We start from the raw sequence: 27,181 nt of genomic DNA on the forward strand, positions 1-27,181 counted from the left end.
CACTCTGCAGCAGCTATGACATCACCCCTCCAGCTTCCAGCAATCTGGGCACATAGCCAATGCTACAGGCCGCTTCCACCAGCACACAGCAATGTATATGCCCTCTGGCTTCAAGCAGCTGCTGTGGTGCTAGAGATCGACCCCCATCAGGTTACAGAAATATGGACACTAGAATAAGCTCACGTGGGGCTACTGATCATTTGGCTGCACACGTTTTTGCCGCATGGGCACCATGTAACCCTGGTTCAGCTACAGCCGATACGCTGAAGCAGAATCAACCTACTAGAACACCACAAATATCACTAAATTACTGTGTGACAGCGCCTACTGCAGGTGCCTAACTGAACTGTGACTATATTACAATGAGTACACTTGTTTGCCAGTTAATACAGTACTCACTCTACTGAGAAGCCCCCAAAAACGACACTTTACTCCAATTGTCCAAACTACACATACTCCAGTAGAGAGTCCTGCCTTCTGAGGAGACATTGCCAGATTGCTGTATTGTGATATCTCTAGTTAGGTCGCTGCAGTGACCTCTCTCTTATAGGAATAGGAAGCTATAGGGGCCCTCTTACTCCTCATCAAAAAGAGGTGGTGGCAGCATAACATATATCTCATGACAAGATTGCAGAATGTATCGGTTATCCATACAATTGAGACTATATTGTGTAGGGACACTCCAACCAATCCAATTTGTTACTTTGTGCACAGTGAGGAAGGCATTCTGGGGACTCCCAGTGGCCGGGGAACGGAACTGCAGCTGTGCACAGAGGGAACAGGGCTGTGTGGAGTTGTCACCCCCCCATCTCTACTCATTATAACACATTCGCTGCACAATGGCAAACTGTATGGATGTTTACAAAATAGCTGTCCTGATGAATAAACGCTGAGAGGGAATATATATTTTAGAGAAATCGGGAGATCCCTGGAAGATCCCGTCACAGCGATCCAATCTCTCTGAATATCAGTCCTGTGTGTGTCCAGCGTAACATTGCTGGGAGATAATTCCCTCTCTTCTTATCTTACTGGACTTTGTGCATTCAGCTGAAATCTCTTCATGTTTCCTGAATATAAAACAAAGACACAGAGAGAGGGAAATCTCCTTTCCTCAGTTCAGTCTGGATGAATGGGAGCTTCTAATATTCCCACATCTGCAGCTCACAGTAGCTAAATAACAATGTTATATAGAACTTTCCTGGAGTCTCACATTCTTATTTCCAGTTAACAGGTTACATTCTGAATTATGCACAGCAGCCATAGTGACACAACAACTTTTTTTATTCAACTCAAATGAAAACCAAATACTTATCATTCAGCACTTTCTTGTTGTCAGATGTGTTTGTTCAGCCAGATAGAAGTGTTTTGGCTTTTATGTACTCTTCAGGAGAGCCGTGGCTGCTGATCCAGACTCATTTGCATAGATAAAACACTTGGTTTATTAACCCTTACAATGGGAAAAAATAAAAAGTTCAAACTAAGCTGGGTACTATGTATATCCATGTCTACCTCATTATGTCATTTCAGCTCAGGGACGTTAACACTTTAAATTAACTGGAAAAAGTCCTCAGGATTCTGTGTAAATATACTTCCTTATACACTTTGCAAGAAATAAGAGACTTTGTAAAAAAAACACCCCTTAAGGTCCAGTGATTTATGCCTAAAATATTTCCCCCAGTCAGCACGATTAGGGCTTCTCATCAGTATGAGATTTTTCATGTACAACAAGGTTTGGTTTACTACCAAAATATTTTCCACACTCAGCACATGAATAGGGCTTCTCACCAGTGTGGGTTTTCATATACAAAAAAGGCTTGATTCTGCTACAAAACATTTCCCCCACTCAGGCATGAATAGGGCTTCTCCCCAATATTAGATATCTCATGTGAGATAAAATGTGACTTCCAGAAAAAACATTTACAGGTAGTCCTCGGTTTAGGAACGCCCCGCCGATACGTACGCCCCGATGATTGCTCCGCCCCATCGATGACGTCACTGCGAGTGCCGGATTGCGGCGATTTAAATGTTTTAAAGTACATTTACAGTGATCTAAAGACGCCATTTGTGTGTGGGGGGAGGTGAGCAGATCCATACCGCACACCTCTCATGTCCTGGCGTCACCCTCTGCAAAACACCTCCGTGTCGCCAAACAGATCCGCGCCCTCTGACCCGGATACTGTACTGCGCTGCACATGCTCAGTATGCCAGGTCACCTCCTGGCCTGCGTCAGAGGGCGCGGATCTGTTAAGCGACACGGAGGTGTTTTGCAGAGGGTGGCGCCAGGACATGGGAGGTGTGCGGTATGTATCTGCTCACCTCCCCACACACACATGGCGTCTTTAGATCACTGTAAATGTACTTTAAAACATTTAAATCGCCGCAATCCGGCACTCGCCGTGACGTCATCGATGGGGCGGAGCAATAGTCGGGGCGTTTCATACACTGTTTCGACTTAAGAACAGATTCAGGTTAAGAATGAGCCTACAGTCCCTATCTGGTTGGTTAACTGAGGACTACCTCTACCACACTCTTACCACTGTGAGATCTTTCATGTCTGACAAGATGTGATTTCTGTACAAAACATTTCCCACACTCAGCACATGAATAGGGCTTCTCACCAGTGTGTATTCTCTCATGATTGACAAGATCTGCTTTATTCCCAAAACATTTGCCACGCTCAGCACACGAATAGGGCTTCTCACCAGTGTGTGTTCTCTCATGATTTTCAAGACTTCTTTTAAGCCCAAAACATTTCCCACACTCAGCACACGACTAGGGCTTCACACCAGTGTGTGTTCTCTCATGATTTTCAAGACTTCTTTTAAACCCAAAACATTTTCCACACACAGCACATGAATAGGGCTTCTCACCAGTGTGAGATCTCTCATGACTGACAAGATTTGATTTCTGCCCAAAACATTTGCCACACTCAGCACATGAATAGGGCTTCTCACCAGTGTGAGATCTCTCATGACTGACAAGATTTGATTTCTGCCCAAAACATTTCCCACACTCAGCACACGAATAGGGCTTCTCACCAGTGTGAGATCTCTCATGATTTTCAAGACTTCTTTTAAACCCGAAACATTTTCCACACTCAGCACATGAATAGGGCTTCTCACCAGTGTGAGATCTCTCATGTCTGACAAGATCCGCTTTACACCCAAAACATTTCCCACACTCAGCACATGAACAGGGCTTCTCACCTGTGTGAGATCTCTCATGTTTGACAAGATTTGATTTCTGCCCAAAACATTTGCCACACTCAGCACACGAATAGGGCTTTACGCCAGTGTGTGTTCTCTCATGAGTGACAAGACTTAGTTTATGCCCAAAACATTTCCCACACTCAGCACATGAATAGGGCTTCTCACCAGTGTGTATTCTCTCATGATTGACAAGCAGTGATTTACGTCCAAAACATTTCCCACACTCAGCACATGAATAGGGCTTCTCACCAGTGTGAGTTCTCTCATGATTGACAAGATTTGTTTTCTGCCCAAAACATTTGCCACACTCAGCACATGAATAGGGCTTCTCACCAGTGTGTATTCTCTCATGATTGACAAGCAGTGATTTACATCCAAAACATTTCCTACACTCAGCACATGAATAGGGCTTCTCACCAGTGTGAGATCTCTCATGTGTGACAAGACTGGATTTCCATGCATAACATTTCCAGGAATAAGACCCTCCAGTAGGGGGAGAGCTGTGCTGGATATGAGGCCCCTCAGGGTTAGACAGGTGAGGGGAGTCTGGGGGAATATTTGGGGTCACCAGGATATCCGCAGGAGACTCTTGTCCAGTGACATCACCATCCGTTGTACAGTCTGTGGATACAGAGAGACGAGTCTCTGAGAGGTTCCTGATGCCGGGACTCTGTGCTGCAAATAGAAAAACATCATCACTTCCTGTTAGAGAATTCTGAGGGGAGGAACAATTATCATTAGGGGATGAAAGGAAAGAGGATGGTCGGCACTGCTGTACAACTTCCTTTATTTATTGGCTTCCTATTGGAGGAAGCTAACAGAGGCAGGGAGTGGCAGGAGGAGCGTGTTATTGAGGGGAAGATGCTGTGGAGCTGATTGACAAGCCTCACATAAACATAGCAGGCTAGTGACAAGCAGATTGTCAGTAGCCTGGTGATCTTTTAAGTGGGGACAGCAGAGTGCGGAGGGGGGGGGGGGGGTGTCAGCAGCTATACAATGACCCAGAGGCATGTCATTGTGCACATGACATGCCTCTGGGTCCTATTAGGATGTCAGTATGCTGCCTCGGGTTCTCTTTAAGTATTCACCATAGATTGCACATACTGGTACGTAGGTGGGCAGGAGGGTGATGGTGGGTGCCGAGCACTAAAAGCCTGATGGCCATTTCACGCTTCTGTGCTGCTACCGAGGCTGCCATTTATGATGAATACTTAAGACATGTCCCTGTACTACGTTTATATGCATGATTGAATAACCCAGCATTCAGCAGTGCCGGCTTCTTTCTCCTCTATTGTAGGCCTTACAGACACTTAGCTTCCAGTCAGAGCACGCTGGCTTGCACCTAAGACGGTACCAGGTGGTGATGTGCTGAAAACTCCCCCTTCCCTCACTGCTCTTTAACCCTTTCCCAACCGCCTAACACCGATAGGCATCGGGAAGGTGGCAGCCCCAGGACCGTCTAACGCCGAAAGGCATCAAGTACCTGGGGCGGGGTTTTGCATGGGATCGCGCATCGGCGCACGCATCCCCGCCTGAAAGACGGAGCTCAGCTCTGTCATCAGTTTACCAGTGGCGATTGCTGCTAGGAGACTGTTAGATGGCGTTTTGCTGTCTATTTACATCGTACAGCACTGCGATCTACGGCAGCGCTGTACTGGGGGCTATGAGAGCCGATCACTGTCATTGGCTGTCGGTGGGAAGGAGGGGGGGGGGGGGGGCGATCAGAGCCCACCAACAGAAATCTCTGCTGGTGGGCAGAAAAGGGGAGGAGGATTTACTTGTACACTTAGTTGTGTGGCCCTGCAGTGAACCCTTAAAGCTACAGAGCATTAAATTGTAAAAAAAATAGCCTGGTCTCTAGGGGAGTGTAAGCCAATGGTCCTGAATAGTGATGGGCGAACACTTAAGTGTTCGGCATAGAGAAGGCTCGGGTGACGTCATTCAGCGCGGCTGCCCCCTCCCGCCACCAGGGGGTGCCGGTCCTCCCGAGAGCCGGCCGGCCCCTCCACAAGCCCCCCCACGCCCGCTGTATCATGGCGCGGGGGGGCTTGTGGAGGGGCCGGCCGGCTCTCGGGAGGACCGGCACCCCCTGGTGGCGGGAGGGGGCAGCCGCGCTGAATGACGTCACCTGAACCTTCTCTATGCCGAACACTTAAGTGTTCGCCCATCACTAGTCCTGAACTGGTTAAGCTGCAGTGCCAGCACCCCTTTTATGTATTGAAGGTAATTATACAAGCCACTAACATAATATCCCATGATGAATATAGGTCAGGCAATGCAGAGCAGAGAATCTGGCTGGAATAGTCAGCAGTGTGTTTTATGGTTAGGTTGTAGCAAGGAAGACAGATCCATGTAGTCAGTAAGGCCTGGTGGCCACATGGCGTCTATATGTAAAATTACTGCTGCTGCTTCTCTTAGGAGTGTTTGATCCCTATTACCAACATTACAAAGGGCTGACATGTAATACACTGGCAAAGCTCAATGTATGAGGGTCCCCAAGGTGTGTCATAGAACAAATGCAGCTAGCACCCCCTCTAGGGGTGGGAATAGGGAGCAAATATCCTATAGAGAAGGAGATACAGATTTTATGTAGTGACACCATGTGGCCATGAGGTGAGAGGTATATGGTGGCTGCCATATGTATTTCCTTTTAAACAATACCAGTTGCCTGGCAGTCCTCCTGATCCTGTGTCTCTAATACTTTTAGCCATAGACCCTGAAAAGGCATGCAGCACATCAGGGACTGACTCAGCTGACTCTGGTGTTACTGGATTAGCCATATGCATGTTCCAGGTTTGTGACTCAGACACTACTTATGCTAGAAGATTAACAGGGCTGCCAGGCAACTGGCATTGTTTACAGGGAAATAAATATGGCAGCCTCCATATCCCTCTCACAATGGGTTCCCTTTAAGCCAGTTAACCTCACCCACCTTGGCATCAACTGAGCAACCTAAGTGTAAAGCCAGGTAGTACCGCTCCTACCCCCATTCACCACAATGGGGCTGGAAAAGGAGCCTTTCCTCTTGGTAATCTGCACAAACTGTAGAAGCAAATCCACAACACATCGATGGCTCCAATAAAACTCCTCTCTTTATAAAATGGTCAAAGCAGGACAGACAGAAATGGCTGACGTGTCTCTCAAAGTGATGTGTGTTTAGTCATAGCCTGACCCTGACATGTATAGACAGGAAATACATACACGTTTATAACCCCTCCCACAGGAAATACATACACCTTTATAAAACCTCCCACAGGAAATACATACATGTTTATAACCCCTCCCACAGGAAATTGGGCACACACAGAGAAAATGGAGAGGAATAATTAACATCCATATCAACAAACCTAAAAGTGAGGGGGGGGGGGGGGGAAATAACACTATAAAATCAATAAATCAGATTTAAAAACTCTCAGCATGCATTGAGACCATGAGGTCTTCGTGTACAAAGGCAGAAAATCCACACCTATCGCCTCACATACCAACAGCTTAAGATAAATATCTCCTCTACATATCACATGAATACTTTCCTCTATACCTCTCCATTTAAAGAGAGTCTGAAGCGAGAAGGAATCTCGCTTCAGACCTCATACATAGCATCGGCATGCGTGCCCCTGCTAAACCGCCGCTATCGCGCCGCTAAACGGGGGTCCCTTCACCCCCAAATCCCCCTCCGTGCTGCGCATCCCCTCTTTCGCATAGAGGCAGGGCTAACCGCCGCAGACCTGCCTCACGCGCGTCTGTCAGCGCGTATCTCCGCCTCTTCCCCGCCCCTCTCAGTCTTCCTTCACTGAGAGGGGCGGGGGAGAGGCGGCGATGTAGTCCCTTACACACTCCAATGAGTTTTGGTTCACCATGAGCTTGCTGGTTAGTCTGTACCTGATAGACGGCGCTTAGAGGCAGGGCTGCAGCCGTTAGCCCTGCCTCAAGAGCAGCAAAATCTACGACCAAGTTGGTCGTAGATTTTGCGGGGGGTGGGTTTGGGGGTAAAAGACCCCCGTTTAGCCGCGGGATAGCGGCGTTTTAGCAGGGGCACATGTGCCCCTGCTGAATATAAGCACTGAAGCGAGATTTATTCTCGCTTCAGTGTCTCTTTAAGCTTTATGGACTTCAGCAAAGTGTTTCCATACATTATATTCCCAGAAGTCTTAGCAGCTCCCCTGAAATGTTCAGCAATCCTTATCCTGAGAGGCCCAGTCATGCCCCCCACATACTGCACACAAAAAGCAGAACATGGAATGACATAACCCACGTGATGAGAGCTGCAATGAATGTGCTGGGGAATCAGAGACGTCCTATTATAACCATCAGACACAGATGATAACAGATATGCACATTTTTCTGAGTTGATGCAAATTTATATGCAAATGTATGCAGCTTGAAAATGGACCAATCAATTTACACCTGAGTTTAAATTCATTGGTCCATTTTCAAATTGCATACATTTGCATACAAATTAGCATAATTTTAGAACAATTTGCATCTCATTGATCATTTCTATTCCTAACACGTGATTAGGTGCATACAATCTGCATTACATTTACATACAAGTCAGAGTTATTTCCACCTCCTGTGTGCCCCCTTCATTTCTTCCTCTGCACCTCCTGCGTGCCCCCTTCAGTGCCTCCTCTGTACCTCCTGTGTGCCACCTTAATTTCTTCCTCTGCACCTGCATTGTGCCCCCCTCCCTTCAGTGCCTCATCTGCACCTCCTGTGTGCCCCCTTAATTTCTTCCTCTGCACCTCCTGTGTGCCCCCATCAGTGCCTCCTCTGCACCTTCTGTGTACCTCCTTCATTTCTTCCTCTCCACCTGCTGTGTGCCTCCCCCCCTTCAGTGCCTCCTTTGCACCTCCTGTGTGTCCCCTTCATTTCTTCCTCTGCACCACCTGTGTGCCACCTTCATTTCTTCATCTGCACCTCCAGTGTGCCCCTTTATTGCTTCCTCTGCACCTCCTGTGTGCCCTCTTCATCTCTTCCTCTGCACCTCCTGTGTGCCCCCTTCACTTCTTCCTTTACACCTCCTGTGCCCCCTTCATATCTTCCTCTGCACCTCCTGTGCGCCGCCTTTCTTTCTTTCTTCACACCTCCTATGTATCGCCTTAATTTCTTCTTCTGCACCTCCTGTGTGCCCCGTTCATTTCTTCCACTGCACCTCCTGTGTGCCCTCTTCATTTCTTCCTCTGCACCTCCAGTGTGTCCCTTTATTTCTTCCTCTGCACCTTCTGTGCGCCCCCTTCATTTCTTCCTGTGTACCTCCTGTGTTTCTTTCTTCCTGCATTTCTTCTTCTGCACCTCCTGTGTGCCCCGTTCATTTCTTCCACTGCACCTCCTGTGTGCCCTCTTCATTTCTTCCTCTGCACCTCCAGTGTGTCCCTTTATTTCTTCCTCTGCACCTCCTGTGCGCCCCCTTCATTTCTTCCTGTGTACCTCCTGTGTGTCCCCTTCATTTCTTCCACTGACCCTCCTGTGTGCCCCCTTCATTTCTTCCTCTGCACCTCCTGTGTGTCCCCTTCATTTCTTCCACTGCACCTCCTGTGTGCCCCCTTCATTTCTTCCTCTGCACCTCCTGTGTGTCCCCTTCATTTCATCCACTGCACCTCCTGTGTGCCCCCTTCATTTCTTCCACTGCACCTCCTGTGTGCCCCCTTCATTTCATCCACTGCACCTCCTGTGTGCCCCCTTCATTTCTTTCTCTGCACCTCCAATGTGCCCCTTTATTTCATCCTCTGCACCTCATGTGTGTCCCTTCATTTCTTTCTCTGTATCTCCTGTGTACCTCCTCCATGTCTTCCTCTGCACCTCTTGCGTGATATCTTTATTTCTTCCTTCACACCTCTTGTATGCCCCCTTCATTTCTTCTTCTGCACCTCCTGTGTGCCCCCTTCATTTGTACCAATGCACCTCCTGTGTGCCCCCTTCATTTCTTTCTCTGCACCTCCAGTGTGCCCCTTTATTTCTTCCTCTGCACCTCCTGTGTGTCCCTTCATTTCTTCCTCTGTACCTCCTGTGTCCCCTACATTTCTATCTCTGCACCTCCTGTGTGCCCTCTTCATGTCTTCCTCTGCATCTCCTGTATGGCCCCTTCACTTCTTCATCTGCACCTCCTGTGTGCCCCCTTCACTTCTTCCTCCGTACCTCCTGTGTGCCCCCTTCATGTCTTCCTCTGCACCTCCTGTTTGACCCCTTCACTTCTTCCTTCACACCTCCTGTGCTCCTGTGTACCCCTTCATTTCTTCTTCTGAACCAACTGTGTGCTCCCTTCATGTCTTCCACCGCACCTCCTGTGTGTTCCCCCTATCAGTGCTTCCTCTTTACCTCCTGTGTGCTCCTTCATTTCTTCCTCTGCACCTTCTGTATGCACCCTTCAGTGGTTTCTCTGCACCTCCTGTGTGCCGTCTACAGTGCCTCTTCTGCAATTCCTGTGTGCCCCCTTCATATTTTCCTCCACACCTCCTGTGTGCCCCCATCAGTGCTTCCTCTGCACCTCCTGTGTGCCCCCTTCATTTCTTCCTCTGCACCTCCTGTGTGCCCCCTTCATTTCTTCCTCTGCACCTCCTGTATGTCCCCTTCATTTCTTCCTCTGCACCTCCTATATGTCTCCTTCATTTCTTCCTCTGCACCTCCTGTAAGCCCCTTCATTTCTTCCTCTGCTAATCCTGTGTGCCCTAATGCATAGCCTCCCCTCCCCTGTATGTACCTAAACTGAAACTCCCCTACCTTACGTTCTTATCCACCCTCTAAATGCCAAATCCTCACCTCATAACCCAGTACCCAAATAACTGCCAGTTGTAGCTGATCGTTTACAATGAACAATTCCTATATAGAAGCCGATCGGCTCCAACATGCATCAGGCGGTGGGTCTTAGTGTCCCTTTTTTGCTGGCTGTAAAAGTTGGGTGGTCTGCACTGGCTGATGAGCAGTGACAGGTGGTGGGTTTAGCAGCAGGTGGTGGGTGATGCTGGCTGGTGACAGTAAGTAGTGAGAGTTTATATTTTTAAAGTTTACATTTCCCTGGCGGTGGTGGGTGGAATATCCTGCAAAACTTCCTCATCCTCTCTGGGAGCCAGGCTGAAAGCTGCATGTAGGGGGCGCATTACTCTCTCCCTTACAGCCCATGAGACCGCTCTACACAGGCTACATATGTAAGGGGGGCGGGGCCTCTTCTTACTGCAGAATCATCATCATAACTTTGCCTCTAAATGGCCGGTCAACTGAACCAATCGTGGTGGGGGGAACGAATAAAGAGCCAACAAGTGACTCCACAGAACTCCCATAGCTTAAAGTGAACCTTAAGTGTCCCAAAAAAAAATGAGTTTTACTCACCTGGGGCTTACCTCAGCCCCCTGCAGCTGATCGGTGTCCCCACGACGAGTCGCTCTGATGCTCCGGGTCCCGCTGGCAGCCACTTCCGGTTTCGCCGTCAGGACCCGTCAGGCTGGGGAACGCGGCTGATACTACGCGTTCCCAGCCAAAATAGCACCCCTATGCGGCCATATGTCCGCATAGGCACCCGTATGCGGACATATGGCCGCATAGGGGAGCTATTTTGGCTGGGAACGCGTAGTATCAGCCGCGTTCCCCAGCCTGACGGGTCCTGACGGCGAAACCGGAAGTGGCCGCCAGCGGGACCCGGAGCATCAGAGCGACTCGTCGTGGGCACCGATCAGCTGCAGGGGGCTGAGGTAAGCCCCAGGTGAGTAAAACTCATTTTTTTTTGGCTCCACATTACAGGAGCATGAAAGGGCAAAGAGTGGAATTTAGTTGTGCTCCAGGTGCAAGTCTGGAACGTTGACTCACCTGCTCTGCCCTCTGCAAGAGAGTCCTCCACTTTAATTGTCCCCATCACATCTCCAACCTCCGCAGACAGCTGATCACTCCTCACATACGTCTCTTCTTCTTCCTTAATTGACCTCATCATGTCATCCTCCACCATAGACTGCTGATCACTCCTCACATATGTCTCCTCTTCTTCCTTAATTTTCTTCATCATGTCACCCTCCTGCTTATACTGCTGATCACTCCTCACATATGTCTCTTCTTGTTCCTCTTTATTTGTCCTCATCATGTCACCCTCCTCCATAGACTGCTGATCACTCCTCACATACACATCTTCTTCTTCCTTTTTAATTGTCCTCATCATGTCACCCTCCTCCACAGACTGCTGATCACTCCTCACATACGTCTCTTCTTCTTCCTCTATAACTCCAGCATTTATACATATCAGATTTCCGCCCTGATTATAAGAAATGATAGATAATTTAAATTGTGAACACAGATAAGAGCATATGCAGAAATAAACAATGTCACACAGCTTGTGGTCTCTGGGAACTTTTAACCCCATCTACCTGATAATGTAGTCCCTTACACACTCCAATGAGTTCTGGTTCACCATGAGCTTGCTGATTAGTCTGTACCTCTCGGTGTTACAAGCCCTACTCCATAGAGCCAAATTAATCCATGCCATGCACTGATGAGGATCAAACAATCCGAAACAGTCTGTATGCATGTTGGATTATTCTGGCTCTGTACAAATTAACAAACTGACACATCATTGCATTCCAGCGGTTCTGGAGGTCTGTTTAGCTTCTAAAGGTAACAATGGTTAATTTGCATATATTCAGCAGTGTTGCACTGGGAGACATCTCAAGCTCACTCCAACCTGAATTATCGCAAATTCTTTCTGTTTTAAGAAAGCAAACTTTTGTTTTTCCTACCTGATAATGGTGAGGGATGGCGTGGTCTTCCTGTGGACAATCTTCACAATAAGGAGGACCTGTAAATCTCTCTGGTGGGTCTCTGTTACTGGATCCATCTGTAGGAAACACACACAATGACTGGATACATTGTCCCTATATGTCTATCAGATGATGGAGGATCTAGGTGGACAATCCTGGGAATATAGAGGACCTGTACATCTCTCTGGTGGGTTTCTGTTACTGGACACATCCGTAGAAAGCATACACACTGACTGAATGCATTGTCTCTATGTGTTTAGCAGATTATGGGGGGAGCTAGGAGGACCCTCCATACTGCTGTCTCCATTTGTATGAAATGATTGTCTCCACTTACCCGGTGATGTGAGGGGTGGCTGATTCTCCATCATGGTGTCCTTGTCTCTACATCATGGTCTTGTCCTTCTCTATACTGCCTCTCCTGCATGGAGAAATAGACGGTAACATTCTGACTCCGTATAGGAACCCAACAGGAGAACAATGATACAGTCACCTCCCAGACACTCCCCTTCTTGTTACTGGATAATTTCCATAATTCCCAGCACCTCTCCTGTCAGAGGGTCTATCACCTTCCTGATGACTTCCAGAATCTTCTGCTTGTTGTGTCCCTCACATAAAATTACATTACATACTGGAGAATATTGGCAATGCTGGGGACACAGAGGGTGGGGGTGGGGGACATTACATACTGGAGTATAGTGGTGATGTTGGGGGACACAGAGGGGAAATGGCTATACTAGATGGACATGCTATCCTGTCTCCATCATATGACTGAGCTGAATTAATACTAGGAAGATGAGATGACAACTATACCACCCCCACAAGTATGACCACCCCATCCGCTGCTCTGCCCAATATATAACAGGTATGTCCACCCTGACCTCTGCTCTGCCCAATATATAACAAGTATGTCCTCCCCGACCTCTGCTCTGCCCAATATATAACAAGTATGTCCACCCCGACCTCTGCTCTGCCCAATATATAACAAGTATGTCCACCCCGACCTCTGCTCTGCCCAATATATAACAACTATGTCCACCTCGACCTCTGCCCTGCCCAATATATAACAAGTATGTCCACCCCGACCTCTACTCTGTCCAATATATAACAAGTATGTCCACCCGACCTCTGCTCTGCCCAATATATAACAAGTATGTCCACCCCCACCTCTGCTCTGCCCAATATATAACAAGTATGTCCCCCCGACCTCTGCTCTGCCCAATATATAACAAGTATGTCCACCCCGAGCTCTGGTCTGCCCAATATATAACAAGTATGTCCACCCCAGCCTCTGCTCTGCCCAATATATAACAAGTATGTCCACCACGACCTCTGCACTGCCCAATCTATAACAAGTATGTCCACCCCGACCTCTGCTCTGCCCAATATATAGCAAGTATGTCCACCCCGACCTCTGCTCTGCCCAATATATAACAAGTATGTCCACCCTGACCTCTGCTCTATAAATAACAAGTATGTCCACCCCTTTTGCTCTGCCCAATATATAACAAGTATGTCCACCCCGACCTCTGCTCTGCCCAATATATAACAAATATGTCCACCCTGACCGCTGCTCTCCCAAATATATAACAAATATGTCCACCCTGACCGCTGCTCTCCCAATATATAACAAGTATGTCCACCCCGACCTCTACTCTGCCGAATATATAACAAGTATGTCCACCCCAAGCTCTGCTCTGCCCAATATATAACAAGTATATCCACCCCGAGCTCTGCTCTGACCAATATATAACAAGTATGTCCACCCCAACCTCTGCTCTGACCAATATATAACAAGTATGTCCACCCCAACCTCTGCTCTTCCCAATATATAACAAGTATGTCCACCTCGACCTCTGCTCTGCCCAATATATAACAAGTATGTCCATCCTGACCTCTGCTCTGCCCAATATATGACAAGTATGTCCACCACAACCTCTGCTCTGCCCAATATATAACAAGTATGTCCACCCCAAGCTCTGCTCTGCCCAATATATAACAAGTATCTCCACCCCGACCTCTGCTCTGCCCAATATATAAAATGTATGTCCATCCCGACCTCTGCTCTGCCCAATATATAACAAGTATGTCCACCCCGACCTCTGCACTGCCCAATATATAACAAGTATGTCCACCCCAACCTCTGCTCTTCCCAATATATAACAAGTATGTCCACCCCGACCTCTGCTCTGCCCAATATATAACAAGTATGTCCACCCCGACCTCTGCTCTGCCCAATATATAACAAGCATGTCCACCCCGACCTCTGCTCTGCCCAATATATAACAAGTATGTCCACCCCGACCTCTGCTCCGCCCAATATATAACAAGTATGTGCACCCTGACCTCTGCTCTGCTCAATATATAACAAATATGTCCACCTCGACCTCTGCTCTGCCCAATATATAACAAGTATGTGCACCCTGACCTCTGCTCTGCTCAATATATAACAAATATGTCCACCTCGACCTCTGCTCTGCCCAATATATAACAAGTATGTCCACCCTGACCTCTGCTCTGCCCAATATATAACAAGTATGTCCCCCCCCCCCCCCCCCCGACCTCTGCACTGCCTAATATATAACAAGTATGCCCACCCCCACCTCTGCTATGCACAATATATAACAAGTATGTGCACCCTGACCTCTGCTCTGCCCAATATATGACAAGTATGTGCAACCGACCTTTGCTCAGCCCAATATATAACAAGTATGTCCCCCCCCCCGACCTCTGCTCTGCCCAATATATAACAAGTATGCCCACCCCCACCTCTGCTCTGCACAATATATATGTATAAGTGACAGCGCTCCTCTTCATAACCTGTAGACAAAACATAGATAAAAATTGCACATAGTGCATTACTGCTTTTTCAGATCATAAACACACATGCCCCCAAAGCCGTGCAAAAGTGACAACGCTGTGCTCCACTCGTGATGAACGGCAACCCCCTCACACCAGCAGCTCACCAGATGGACACCACCTCAAATCCAGGTGGGTCTAGCGCAGAGCCTTAGAGCGGCCAACTTCAAATACCAGCCTCCACAATAGATGTATCCACAGTAGAAAACAGATCCTCTTTAATGAACAGTTCCACTTGTAAAATACATAAAAACATACATAGCGTAATACAGTTGAGATAATCAGCAACGTCTGCGCAGTGTCAGCGCACTCACGTGATTTAATAAGTTATCAGGCATCTCGGGCCTCATAGCCCAACAGTATTCAGCTGCTTATGGCGGTGCCGGCGTCCCGATCCTCCGCTCCCCGTAGCTGCTAACTTGCTTGGTCTGCGCGCCTCTTCCCTGCTGCCCAGTGACGTCAGTGCTCCTGGTCACGCCCTACGCGTTTCGTTGAAATGGACTCATCAGGGGCTGACGTCACAGGGGCACCAACGCCTCTTATGCTGCGGGCTCCTCCCCGCACGGGCAGCGTGACTCACGTCCTATCGTAATTGTCCGCACCGTTGGTGCCCCTGTGACGTCAGTCCCTGATGAGTCCATTGGACGAAACGCGTAGGGCGTGACCAGGAGCACTGACGTCACTGGGCAGCAGGGAAGAGGCGCGCAGACCAAGCAAGTTAGCAGCTACGGGGAGCGGAGGATCGGGACGCCGGCACCGCCATAAGCAGCTGAATACTGTTGGGCTATGAGGCCCGAGATGCCTGATAACTTCTTAAATCACGTGAGTGCGCTGACACTGCGCAGACGTTGCTGATTATCTCAACTGTATTACGCTATGTATGTTTTTATGTATTTTACAAGTGGAACTGTTCATTAAAGAGGATCTGTTTTCTACTGTGGATACATCTATTGTGGAGGCTGGTATTTGAAGTTGGCCGCTCTAAGGCTCTGCGCTAGACCCACCTGGATTTGAGGTGGTGTCCATCTGGTGAGCTGCTGGTGTGAGGGGGTTGCCGTTCATCACGAGTGGAGCACAGCGTTGTCACTTTTGCACGGCTTTGGGGGCATGTGTGTTTATGATCTGAAAAAGCAGTAATGCACTATGTGCAATTTTTATCTATGTTTTGTCTATAGGTTATGAAGAGGAGCGCTGTCACTTATACATACTTATTGACATTGAGGCTTTGTGATAAGCGAACACTCAGGATAAAGACTTTTTATTTATTTATCACAACTAATAATTTTTCACAATTGTATTGAGCGAAACTTTGAACTAAGCATAGACATCATCACTGTGACTTATGTATTGTGGCTGGCGCAGTTTGTTTTAAAAGAAATCTGCACAATATATAACAAGTATGTGCACCCTGACCTCTGCTCTGCCCAATATATGACAAGTATGTCCACCCGACCTTTGCTCAGCCCATTATATAACAAGTATGTCCACCCGACCTCTGCTCTGCTCAATATATAACAAGTATGTCCACCCCGACCTCTGCTCTGCCCAATATATAACAAGTATGTCCACCCCGACCTCTGCTCTGCTCAATACAGTGTTCTCCCCAGAATTTTTTTCCAGCCGGGTGGCATGAAAAAGTGGCCGGGTGGGAAATTAAGGCCACCATGGGTCGAGAAGGAGGGTGATGTTGCCTGCTACTACTAGGTGAGAATGGACAGGGAGGATCATGCTTGGTGCTGCTCTCTGGAGAGAAGAGTAGGTGGATCACGCTAGGTGTTACCTGGTGAGGTAGTCATGATAGGCACTGCTGATAGGAGTAGAGGAGTACATTAAATGATGCTAATGGAGAAAGAGGCATCTTGCACTGAGTGGTGCTGTTTTGATGGGCAAGCCGATAAAGTGCTGCCAACGCCGGATTAATACCAGAAAGGGGCTGTAGACTGGGTGACTAATTTAGGCCCAAAACCACACATCCCCACAGACTGTTCTGTTATGTCATTCAAAAAGTCTCACAATAGTTTTGTCTGACTTTTGTGGTAGTAAACCCAGTGTAGACATGCTTGTTGTATGTCCATGCTAAGTTTATTTGATATAGATTGTCTTTGAGGGACAGAGAGAGAGAGAGAGTGTGTGTGTGTGTGAAAAGGACTGGGAAAGGGGAAAGAAAAAAAGAGAAAGGAGGGAGAAAGTGTGTGAGACAGAGCGAAATGTGTAAAATGTAGAGTGAGAAACAGACTAATGCAGGAAAAAAAATGCATGTGAGTGCACACTGCACTGTACACCACAGGAAGTCTGCAGACTGATGTCCAGGACAGCTAGATTCACAGCTCTGTAACATCTCCAGCAGAGCAGTGGGGAAAGGGAAGCAGTAGTGGCTGTAAAGTTGTCCAATACCCGTCTCAGTACCATAACTGCTATCAGATAACCATCTGCCCTGCTGTTGCTCTCCCCGGCATGAACAAGCGCTGCTCCACACTGTTCTCTATGTGCTCTGACCTCTGATCGGGTGACGCTGAAACACATACTGGTAAATTTCCTGCATGATTGGAAGATTGGCAGGAGGAGGAGAGCCCGTCCTCTGCACTACTCAGGCAGATCAGTGACTCACCAGAGGGGAACACAGCAAGCCCATGTTCTTTCAGCTTTCTCTGTAAGCTCTGACTCCTTCAAAGCTCCCGCGGTCTGGCTTGTAATGTCAAAAGCTAAGGGAGGAGGGTGGAGATAGTGTGAAGCTCAACACACACCATACAATCTTGGTTGAACAGATTTACCAAATCTATGTAGTATAAGGACCAACAGATTCAAAATACATTGAATGATTGATTTGATAAGCTCTTATACTACATGAAATTGGTAAGATTAAACAACCAAGATTGTATGGTGTGTGTTGAGAGTTGACAGCAGGACAGCTCCAGTGCCAGAGCTGCTGTGCACAGTGCTGAATGAGTGTGGAGGATGGCAAATATGCCGTAGACAGGGAGTAGTAATCACATCAGTCGGGCCGGGACTGAGACCAGCCGGGTGCTCCGCCCAGTTAAAAGGCTCTGGGGAGAACACTGTCAATATATTTATTTATTGTATTTATAAAGCGACAACATATTACGCAGCGCTGATATATAACAATATATAAGAAGTATGTCCAGCCCGACCTCTGCTCTGCCCAATATATAACAAGTATGTCCACCCCAACCTCTGCTCTGCCCAATACATAACAAGTATGCCCACCCTGACCTCTGCTCTGCCCAATATATAACAAGTATGTCCACCCTGACCTCTGCTCTGCCCAATATATAACAAGTATGTCCACCCCGACCTCTGCTCTGCCCAATATATAACAAGTATGTCACCGCGACCTCTGCTCTGCCCAATATATAACAAGTATGTCCACCCCAACCTCTGCTCTGCCCAATATATAACAACAATTACCTCTACCAACAAGGAGCTCTCCACACTTCCTGCAACTTTTCTTCCTGTTGCGGTACATCACTTCTTCCCTGTGACATCACTTCCTATGTGTGATATCACCATCTAGTGGAGAATAGACTAACTGCAGCCTCAGTTTGTAGAATCTCCTGCACTCAGCAATCTATTATTATTATTATAATTACTGTATAACTATGATTGCTGTTATCATTTTCTGTTGTTACACAACAGCCTCATCTATAGACGTATTACATATAGTTATAACAATAAAAATGAATAACAAAAATACTAACCTCAGAAAGTCCTGCAACTTCCACCTCTGTCACATCTGCAATATCCACCCTTTCCTGACCTCTGTCACAACCAAACTCCTCCTCCATGCCCTCATAATTTTACACCTTGATTACTGCAACACCCTTCTGTCTGGTCTCCCTATGACCCGAAATTGCCCCCCTGCAGTCCGTCATGAATGCAGAAGCCAGAATTATCCACTCCTCCCATCACTCCACCACATCGGCTCCCTTGTTGAATCCCTCAACTGGCTTCCTATCCAGTCCACAATCAGATTTAACCATTTCAGGACCACAGTGCTAAACCACCCTAAAGACCAGGCTATTTTTGTAATTAATTGTCCAGTGTCCACTGCAGCTTTAAGGCCATGCTGGAGGGCCACGCAACACAGCACACGAGTGATTCCCCCACCAACAGAGCTCTCTGTTGGTGGGGTCTGATCGCTCCACAGTTGTTTATTTTATTTTATATACAGTAAATATTTATTTTATTATTATTATTTTTTTTAATAAAAATGGCTTTTTTTAAATTTTGAATCCCCTGCTCCCTCCCTGCCTCCCCCCGCCAGCCAATCAGGGTGATCAGCTGTCATAGGCTTCTGCCTATGACAGCTGATCACTGCCCAGCCTATGAAGGGGACAGCTGTGTCACACGACTGTCCCCATCGCAGCGCTGTACATTTAAATAGACGGCTATCACACCATCTAACAGTCTCCCGAGTGGCGATCGCTGCTTGGAAACTGAAGGCGGAGCGGCACTCTGCCCCCAAAGCAGGAGATGCGCGCGCATCCTGCGCGTGATCTCCTGCAAACTGCAGCCCCAGAACTTGACAACAATCTGCGTTAGGCTGTCCTGGGGCTGCCTCCGTGGTCATGGCCATGGGCGTGGAGCGGTCTTAAGGTAGTTAAGATTCTGTGTCTGACCTACAAATCTGTCCACAATACCTGCCTAATCTACATTTCCAGTCTTACCCAGAGGTACACACCTAGCCGCTCTCTCTGCTCCTGCAATGAACTTCACTTGACTGCCCCCCACATCACCCAGGCCTGTGCATGCCTTCAGGACTTCTCAAGAGCTGCTCCAACACTATGGATCTCCCTACCTCCCCCATTACAGTTTCCCCGTCCTTCAACATCTTCAAGAAGGCCCTCAAAATGCACCTTTTTACTCTGGCCTACCCCTTCCTCGCTAGTGCTCTAAACCCGCAGCTGAACTTTGGTCCCCTACCTTTCATGTCCCCACCTCTCCCTCTAGATTGTAAGCCTTTGGGCAGGGTCCTCCTCTTTATGTCTCCTACCTGTTCACGCACCTCCATTACTGACTGTATACACATCCTATGGATCTGAGTGAACTCGACTTGCCTAATCTCCATGCTCCAATCCAGTGACTGACTAAGCATTACCTTGTACTCCTACTGTGCTGCGCAATCTGGTTTGCATGTATTCCTGTATTGCCTTATTGCTGTTTGTCACCCCTAAATATTGTCTGTTTTTGTCTACTTATTTCCTTTTAAATAATGCAGATTGCCTGGCTGTCCTGCTAATCCTCTGACTCTAATACTTTAAGCCATAGACCCTGGACAAGCATGCAGATCAGATGTCTATGATAAATCTGACAAGATTCGCTGCATGCTTGTTTCAGTTGTGTGATTCAGACACTGACAGACAAATGACAGCGCTCCAAGGTGCACCTGAAATGCAAGCCAACAGAGGCAATGCAGAGCCCCTCATGAACTAAATACATGCCCTGAATGCAAATTATGTGCTAATTTAAAAGTTTTGAAAGTGAATGTGAAGCAGTGAATGCAGCTAACCACTAGTATACTTATGTTCAATTTGCACAGTGGGAGACATGGCAGCGCTTTCAAACAAAACAAAACTTACATCTGAACAGTGGTGCTCAACAGAGCTCGAATATTCGAGTAGCTCGAATATTCGAGCTCTTTTTCAGCTATTCGAGCTCGGTATTCGAGCTCCGAATAGCTGCAGCTATTCGAATGGGCTATTTGAGTAAACTCGAATAGCCCATTCACTATTCGCGCTATTCGAGCAAACAGCGCTATTCGAGCTCGAATACCGAGCTCGAATAGCGTCATAGCCCAGATTGATGTCCTTAGAGCCAATCAGAGGGCTCCCAGGCCCTCTGACGGCAGCCAATCACAGATAGGGACCCTGGCCAGCCCCTACCCTATAAATAGCGGCCGCCACTTTAGGTTTTTCCGTCCTTGCCTGACTTTGTACAGAGAGAGATCTGCTCCTTTGTGCTTTGGCTTAGCAAGTGCTTTATTGTGGTCAATCACCTAGCGTTTTTGCTCACATACACCTCCTATATACACCTATATTGTTGTTAGTTAGATAGACATTGTATTTTAGTTAGTAGCTTTTGTGTTACATAGAGACAGCCAGCTGCTGCAGGAAAGCTTACAGCTTTAGGCCTCAGGGCCTGCCTGTGTGGGCAGCTGTTCTCTCCTGTCCTCTGTTAGTTTATTTCTCATCTATACCAGTATTTCTGCTGTCCTTTACTACTGAGTGATTGTATTTCGTAGTTATACTGTAACTGTACTAGGACACTCACTGTCACTGTTTGTTCATAGCTCCTGCGTGTGCGTGCACTGTCTGTAGTGTACACACACTCTATTTCCTTCTGATTACTACTGATTATTGTAATTTCTAGTTGTACTTACTGACTGTTACTACTTACTGTACTAGGGACACTCAGTCACTGTTCATAGGCTAGCTCCTGCGTGTGTGTGTGTGCGTGCACTCATTGTCTGTAGTGTACACACACTCTATTTCCTTGTGATTACTACTGATTATTGTAATTTCTAGTTGTACTTACTGGCTGTTACTACTTACTGTACTAGGGACACTCAGTCACTGTTCATAGGCTAGCTCCTGCGTGTGTGTGTGTGCGTGCACTCACTGTCTGTAGTGTACACACACTCTATTTCCTTGTGATTACTACTGATTATTGTAATTTCTAGTTGTAATTACTGGCTGTTACTACTTACTGTACTAGGGACACTCAGTCACTGTTCATAGGCTAGCTCCTGCGTGTGTGTGTGTGCGTGCACTCACTGTCTGTAGTGTACACACACTCTATTTCCTTGTGATTACTACTGATTATTGTAATTTCTAGTTGTACTTACTGGCTGTTACTACTTACTGTACTAGGGACACTCAGTCACTGTTCATAGGCTAGCTCCTGCGTGTGTGTGTGTGCGTGCACTCACTGTCTGTAGTGTACACACACTCTATTTCCTTGTGATTACTACTGATTATTGTAATTTCTAGTTAGTGTACCATTGGAAACACTCACTGTGTTCACTGTTCACACTTACTGATTACCAATACCGATTATTGTATTTTGTATTTGTACTGTACTAATCACTTAGCGATCTAATCACTTAGTGATTAGTGTCACCTCACCCACCAACCCACTCCATTAAAGTACCCCACTTTTTCACCCGCCCTTTTAAAAAACTTTTGTGTTTACGCCCAAAACATCTAAGATGTCTGGAAGTGGCAGCCAGCGCGGTTTGGGCAAAGGGAAGGGCAGCAAGGGAATCAGGAGGAGAGGGAGCAGCATTGTGGCAAGCCGCGCCACCATGCACAGTTCCGCAGCAGTAGCAGCAGTGGCTAACATTCCTCCTATAGCCACTGGCCGTGGACGCCTTGGGCGCCCAGCAGGAGCATCTGCAACTCACGCTGCAGAGACACAGCAGCAGCGTGTAGCACCTGCTCCTATTTTCCTCCAGCCGAGTCGGAAACGTCCCATTGAGGAAAAGGATGCAGCCACTGTGGTGCAACTGATGACGGAGGATGAGCAGCCCGCCATCAGCTCTGCATCCGAGGCCTCCACCCTCACCACCACCACCACCACCCCTGTTCGCAGCAGCCGCCCAGCAGGGCCTGGGTAGGAGGCCAGTTCACCGTCAGTCGCCGACCTGTCACTCAGCAGTCTTTTGACCCCAGACACCATCAGGGTATTGTCTGCTGTTGTTGGCGATTTTGAGGAGGAGATGCTGATGGGCACTTTGGGGGAGGAGGGATTGGACAGCAAGACTGTGGCGACAGTCAAGCAGCCCATCCATGCATCAGGAGAGGAGTTTGGGGGGTCATCATCCCAGCAGGACATGTTTCAGGAGGGGGAGGATGATGATGACACGGTGACAGACAAAGACTGGGTGCCACCAGTTCCAGGGGATGTCGTCATCAGCAGCTCTGAGGAGGAGGAGGAGGATGCGCTTGTGGGCTTTGCAAGGAGGCGCATCACTGCAAGCATTGGCAGCAGTAGGCAGGTCCCACAGCCTGCTGGTGTCTCAGGCTCAGCAGCAGCAGCAGCATCTGCCAGTACCACCACCAGCCGCACCCAAGCCCCCCCCCCCCCCGCCAACCACCACAGAGAGACAGGCAGCAGCGGTTCCAGGCCGTAGGGGGTTGTTTTTGTCACCAATCTGGCGATTTTTTCCCATGCCCACTGTGGACTGCAAGTACGCCACTTGCAACCACTGTCAGCGGAGGTTGAGCAGAGGTGCAGACCTCTTAAAGTTCAGCACCAGCTCGCTCATCAACCACCTTGCTGCTAAACATTTCCACCAGCATGAGGAGTTCCAGAGGCTGAAGGCATCTGGTGCTGGCAGTGGCACCACACCCATCACTGCACAGCCTTCAGCAGCAGCAGCAACAACAGCAGCCACCCGCCCTCCTGCTCCTCCAGCAGCACCAGCAGGAGTGCGGAAACGCACTGCTCCTCCCCCCTCTGCAACTCCTGCCGCCGACACTGAGGCCTGTTCTGGCAGCCAGTCCTCAGTGGCCTCCTCTGCTGTGTCCGCTGATTCCCGTGCTAGCAAAAGGCCACGCCAGAGCCTTTTGAGCGAGTCCTTCCAGGGGGTGGTTAGGGCTTTGCCTTCCAGCAGCCGTCGCGTGCGGCAGCTAAACGGCTTGCTGGCACGGGCCATGTGCTCCCAACTCCTGCCGTACACGCTCGTGCAGGAGGGGAGCGACATGCGTGCGCTGCTTGCTTGTGCAGCCCCAGACTGGCAGCTCCCCAGCAGACACTACTTTGCCCGCAAGGCCATTCCTGCACTGCACCGCTTTGTGATGGCCAATGTGGAGCGAGGGCTGGAGCACGCGGTTGGTGAAAGGGTCCACGTCACCATGGACTCCTGGAGCAGCCGCTTCGGGACAGGCCGCTACCTGTCCTTCACTGTCCACTGGGTCAGCTTGGTGGAAGGGGGTGAGGATGGGGGAGCAGCAGCGGGCACAGCAGCAGCAGCAACACAGTGGGTGGTGCCACCCCGCAGGGTCAGGGGAACTGCAGCAGGTTCCTCCGATCCTCTGCCATCCTCCGGCACACCTGGCCAAACCCCCCGCCTCAGCAGCAGCGTGAAGGCCCGCCACTGCCAAGCGCTGCTGCAGTTGGTCAGCCTTGGGAAGACCAAACTGACAGCAACCCATGTGTTGGCCAAACTCCAGGAGCAGGAGAGGATTTGGCTGACCCCCAGAGGCCTCAGAGTCGGAGAGGTGGTGGCCGACAATGGGGCCAATCTGGTTGCCACAATTGACAGGGGAAACCTGACCCACATCCCCTGTCTTGCCCACGTGCTGAACCTGGTGGTGCAGAAGTTCTTGCGCACCTACCAGGGGATGGGCGAACTGCTGGAAATGGCAAGGAACGTTGTGCGTCACTTTCGGCGCTCGGCTGCAGCCTGTGCGAGCCTGGAAGACGTGCAAAAGGAGCTGGAGCTGCCACGCCATCGGCTGATCCTTGACGTTCCGACTCGCTGGAACTCGACCCTGGCGATGTTGGAGCGTCTGGTTGAACAGAAGCACGCTGTCAACCAGTACCTTGCCCTGGCCACTGTGTCCGCCGCTCAGAGAAGGGACAAGACCAGCAACATCCCGTCCATCGTCCCCGATGATGACATGGTGAGCAGGGACCATGCTATGGTCTGCGAGTGGGTGCCCCTGGTTTGTCTGCTGAACAGGGCCCTCGATGCTTTGCTGGAACATGCAGCAGCATCCTCCTCCGGTCACAGCCAGCGCCTGACCCACATGGTGGCTGACTACATGGGGTCCTACAGCGGGCTTGACAACGATGCCCCTGTTGATCCCATGGAGTATTGGGTCAAGCGCCTGGAGATCTGGAGCGAGCTGGCGCAGTACGCCCTGGAAGTGCTGTCCTGTCCACCTTCCAGCGTGCTGTCCGAGCGCTGCTTCAGTGCAGCTGGTGGCGTGGTCACCGAGAAACGCTCACGTCTGTCTCACAAGTCTGTGGACAGACTGACGTTTCTCAAGATGAACCAGGCGTGGGTGGAAGGCAAGTTCCTGGCCCCTGTTGTCGGCGAGAGGGGGACATGAACTGGCTACCGGAAGAACCATCGTTAATGGGCCTTACCACCCTTTACCACCTCCTGGCTCCTGCTCACTAAGCCAGCCTGGTTCACTTTGACTATTACGTCGCCTGCAGCCACACATTTTACACCTACAGTGGGCTGCTGTGTACTGCCCTTCTGCTGTCTGTCTGTGTTTCCCACTGCCAGGGTACACAGATTTACCTTCTGCTGCCACTCTGCCACCAGCTATTACGTCAAACAATAGCTATATCTGTCTGTGTAATTTGCTGTAAAAAAAAAAAAAAAAAACCATTAAAAAAAAAAAGGTTTAATTTTTCTGAGGTGCCTGGCTTGAAAACTGTGTTGTCCCAGTTGTGTATTGGACACGATGTGGGCTGCACGACCGCTGTCTGGGACCTCCTGCCTGCTGTGTTTATTTACAGCCCTGGTATCACCGCTAGGTACCAGGGCTATTATGTCACGCTGCCTGCCTGCCTGCTGCCACACTCACACTACTCCTCCATTCCTCCTGCTGCTGCTGCTGTCTGTCTGTGTTTCCCACTGCCAGGGTACACAGAATTACCTTCTGCTGCCACTCTGCCACCAGCTATTACGTCAAACAATAGCTGCTCACATTACTCCTCCATTCCTCCTGCTGCTGCTGCTGTCTGTCTGTGTTTCCCACTGCCAGGGTACACAGATTTACCTTCTGCTGCCACTCTGCCACCAGCTATTACGTCAAACAATAGCTATATCTGTGTAATTTGTTTTAAAAACAAAACAAAAAAAACATTAAAAAAAAAGGTTTAATTTTTCTGAGGTGCCCGGGTTGAAAACTGTGTTGTCCCAGTTGTGTATTGGACACGATGTGGGCTGCACGACCGCTGTCTGGGACCTCCTGCCTGCTGTGTTTATTTACAGCCCTGGTATCACCGCTAGGTACCAGGGCTATTATGTCACGCTGCCTGCCTCATTGACTGCCTGCTGCCACACACTCATCCTCCTCCTCCTGCTGCTGAATTTACCTCCTGCTGTCTGTGTGTTTCCACTGCCAGGGAGCACATACAATGGCGCTTCCAACATGCGTGCGCCACCAGCTATTTGTTACGCTCAAAAATAGCTGCATTTCTTTAAAAAAACAAAAAAATATATATATACTTTATATTATATAATACTGTGTGATATTATTTTTAGAGGTGTCCGGGTTGAAAACTGTGTTGTCCCAGTTGTGTATTAGACATGATGTGGGCTTCACGACCGCTGTCTGGAACCTCATGCTGTGTATTTATGGCCTGGTACCACCGCTAGGTACCACACAGCCTATTATGTCTCGCTGCCTGCCTCATTGACTGCCTGCTGCCACACAATCATCCTCCTCCTCCTGCTGCTGCTGCTGAATTTACCTCCTGCTGTCTGTGTGTTTCCACTGCCAGGGAGCACATACAATGGCGCTTCCAACATGCGTGCGCCACCAGCTATTTATTACGCTCAAAAATAGCTGCATTTCTTTAAAAAAAATATATATAAAAGAGAAATAAGTGAAGAAGAAGAAGACGATATAGAAAAAGAAGAGGAAGGAGAAGAAGAAGAAGAAGAAGAAGAAGGAGAAGAAGGAGAAGAAGAAGAAGAAGATATAGAAAAAGAAGAAGACGAAATAGAAAAATAATAAGAAGAAGAAGATATAGAAAAAGAAGATGAAAAAGAAGAAGATGAAGAAGAAGAAGATGAAGAAGAAGAAGAAGACGATATAGAAGAAGAAGATATAGAAGAAGAAGATATAGAAGAAGAAGATATAGAAGAAGAAGATATAGAAGAAGAAGAAGAAGATATAGAAGATAAAGAAGAAGAAGAAGAAGATATAGAAGATAAAGAAGAAGAATAATAAGAAGAAGAAGTATATACAGTACTGAACAAAATTTTGGACACAACTTCTCTTTCCACCTTTTTTTTTTTTTTAAAGGAACATCCCCACATAATCACTTGCTGTTGTTACTTGGAAAAAAATATGTTTCTTGCATCATTCACCCTCAAAACAAGTGTTGGAAGCTATTTAAGGCCAATTCGAATAGTCAGCTCGAATAATGAGCTCGAATACCGACTCGAATAGTGAGCTCGAAGTCCGAGGTCGAATCGAATAGTAAAAAATATTCGACTCGAATATTCGACCGAACGCGAATAATTTACTATTCGAATTCGACCAAACTCGAATAATAAAAAGGGGTATCCGAGCACCACTGCATCTGAATGATTTATCTGCATGGATGAGCTCCAATACTGGACTACTGTATATTACACAACTAGCATTCACTATAGGCAAAGGGGGTGTTAGC

General features: G+C 48.3%; 1 protein-coding gene across 1 annotated transcript; it reads right to left on the reverse strand.

The window, feature by feature from the left end:
* Nucleotides 1–2,378: 2,378 nt before the first annotated feature.
* Nucleotides 2,379–18,297, reverse strand: LOC137535413 (oocyte zinc finger protein XlCOF22-like). The gene is made up of 5 exons (XM_068257248.1): nucleotides 18,227–18,297; nucleotides 12,279–12,362; nucleotides 11,924–12,021; nucleotides 11,007–11,442; nucleotides 2,379–3,884 (listed from the first exon to the last, which is right to left on the reverse strand). The coding sequence occupies exons 2-5, from the start codon at nucleotides 12,310–12,312 to the stop codon at nucleotides 2,773–2,775; spliced, it is 1,680 nt and encodes a 559-aa protein (XP_068113349.1). The 5' UTR covers nucleotides 12,313–12,362; nucleotides 18,227–18,297; the 3' UTR covers nucleotides 2,379–2,772.
* Nucleotides 18,298–27,181: the final 8,884 nt, after the last annotated feature.

This window comes from Hyperolius riggenbachi, chromosome 10 (genome assembly GCF_040937935.1).
Source record: "Hyperolius riggenbachi isolate aHypRig1 chromosome 10, aHypRig1.pri, whole genome shotgun sequence".
In the NCBI taxonomy this organism is placed as follows: Eukaryota; Metazoa; Chordata; class Amphibia; order Anura; family Hyperoliidae; genus Hyperolius; species Hyperolius riggenbachi.

Bases quoted from the DNA above. Each gene is read 5' to 3' on its own strand.
- LOC137535413 (XM_068257248.1), bottom strand. From the start codon at position 12,312: ATGATGGAGAATCAGCCACCCCTCACATCACCGG. The intron at 12,022-12,278 runs GTAAGTGGAGAC...TGTTTCCTACAG, and splicing joins GCCACCCCTCACATCACCGG to ATGGATCCAGTAACAGAGAC. The intron at 11,443-11,923 runs GTAGGAAAAACA...TCTTATAATCAG, and splicing joins CCATCCCTCACCATTATCAG to GGCGGAAATCTGATATGTAT.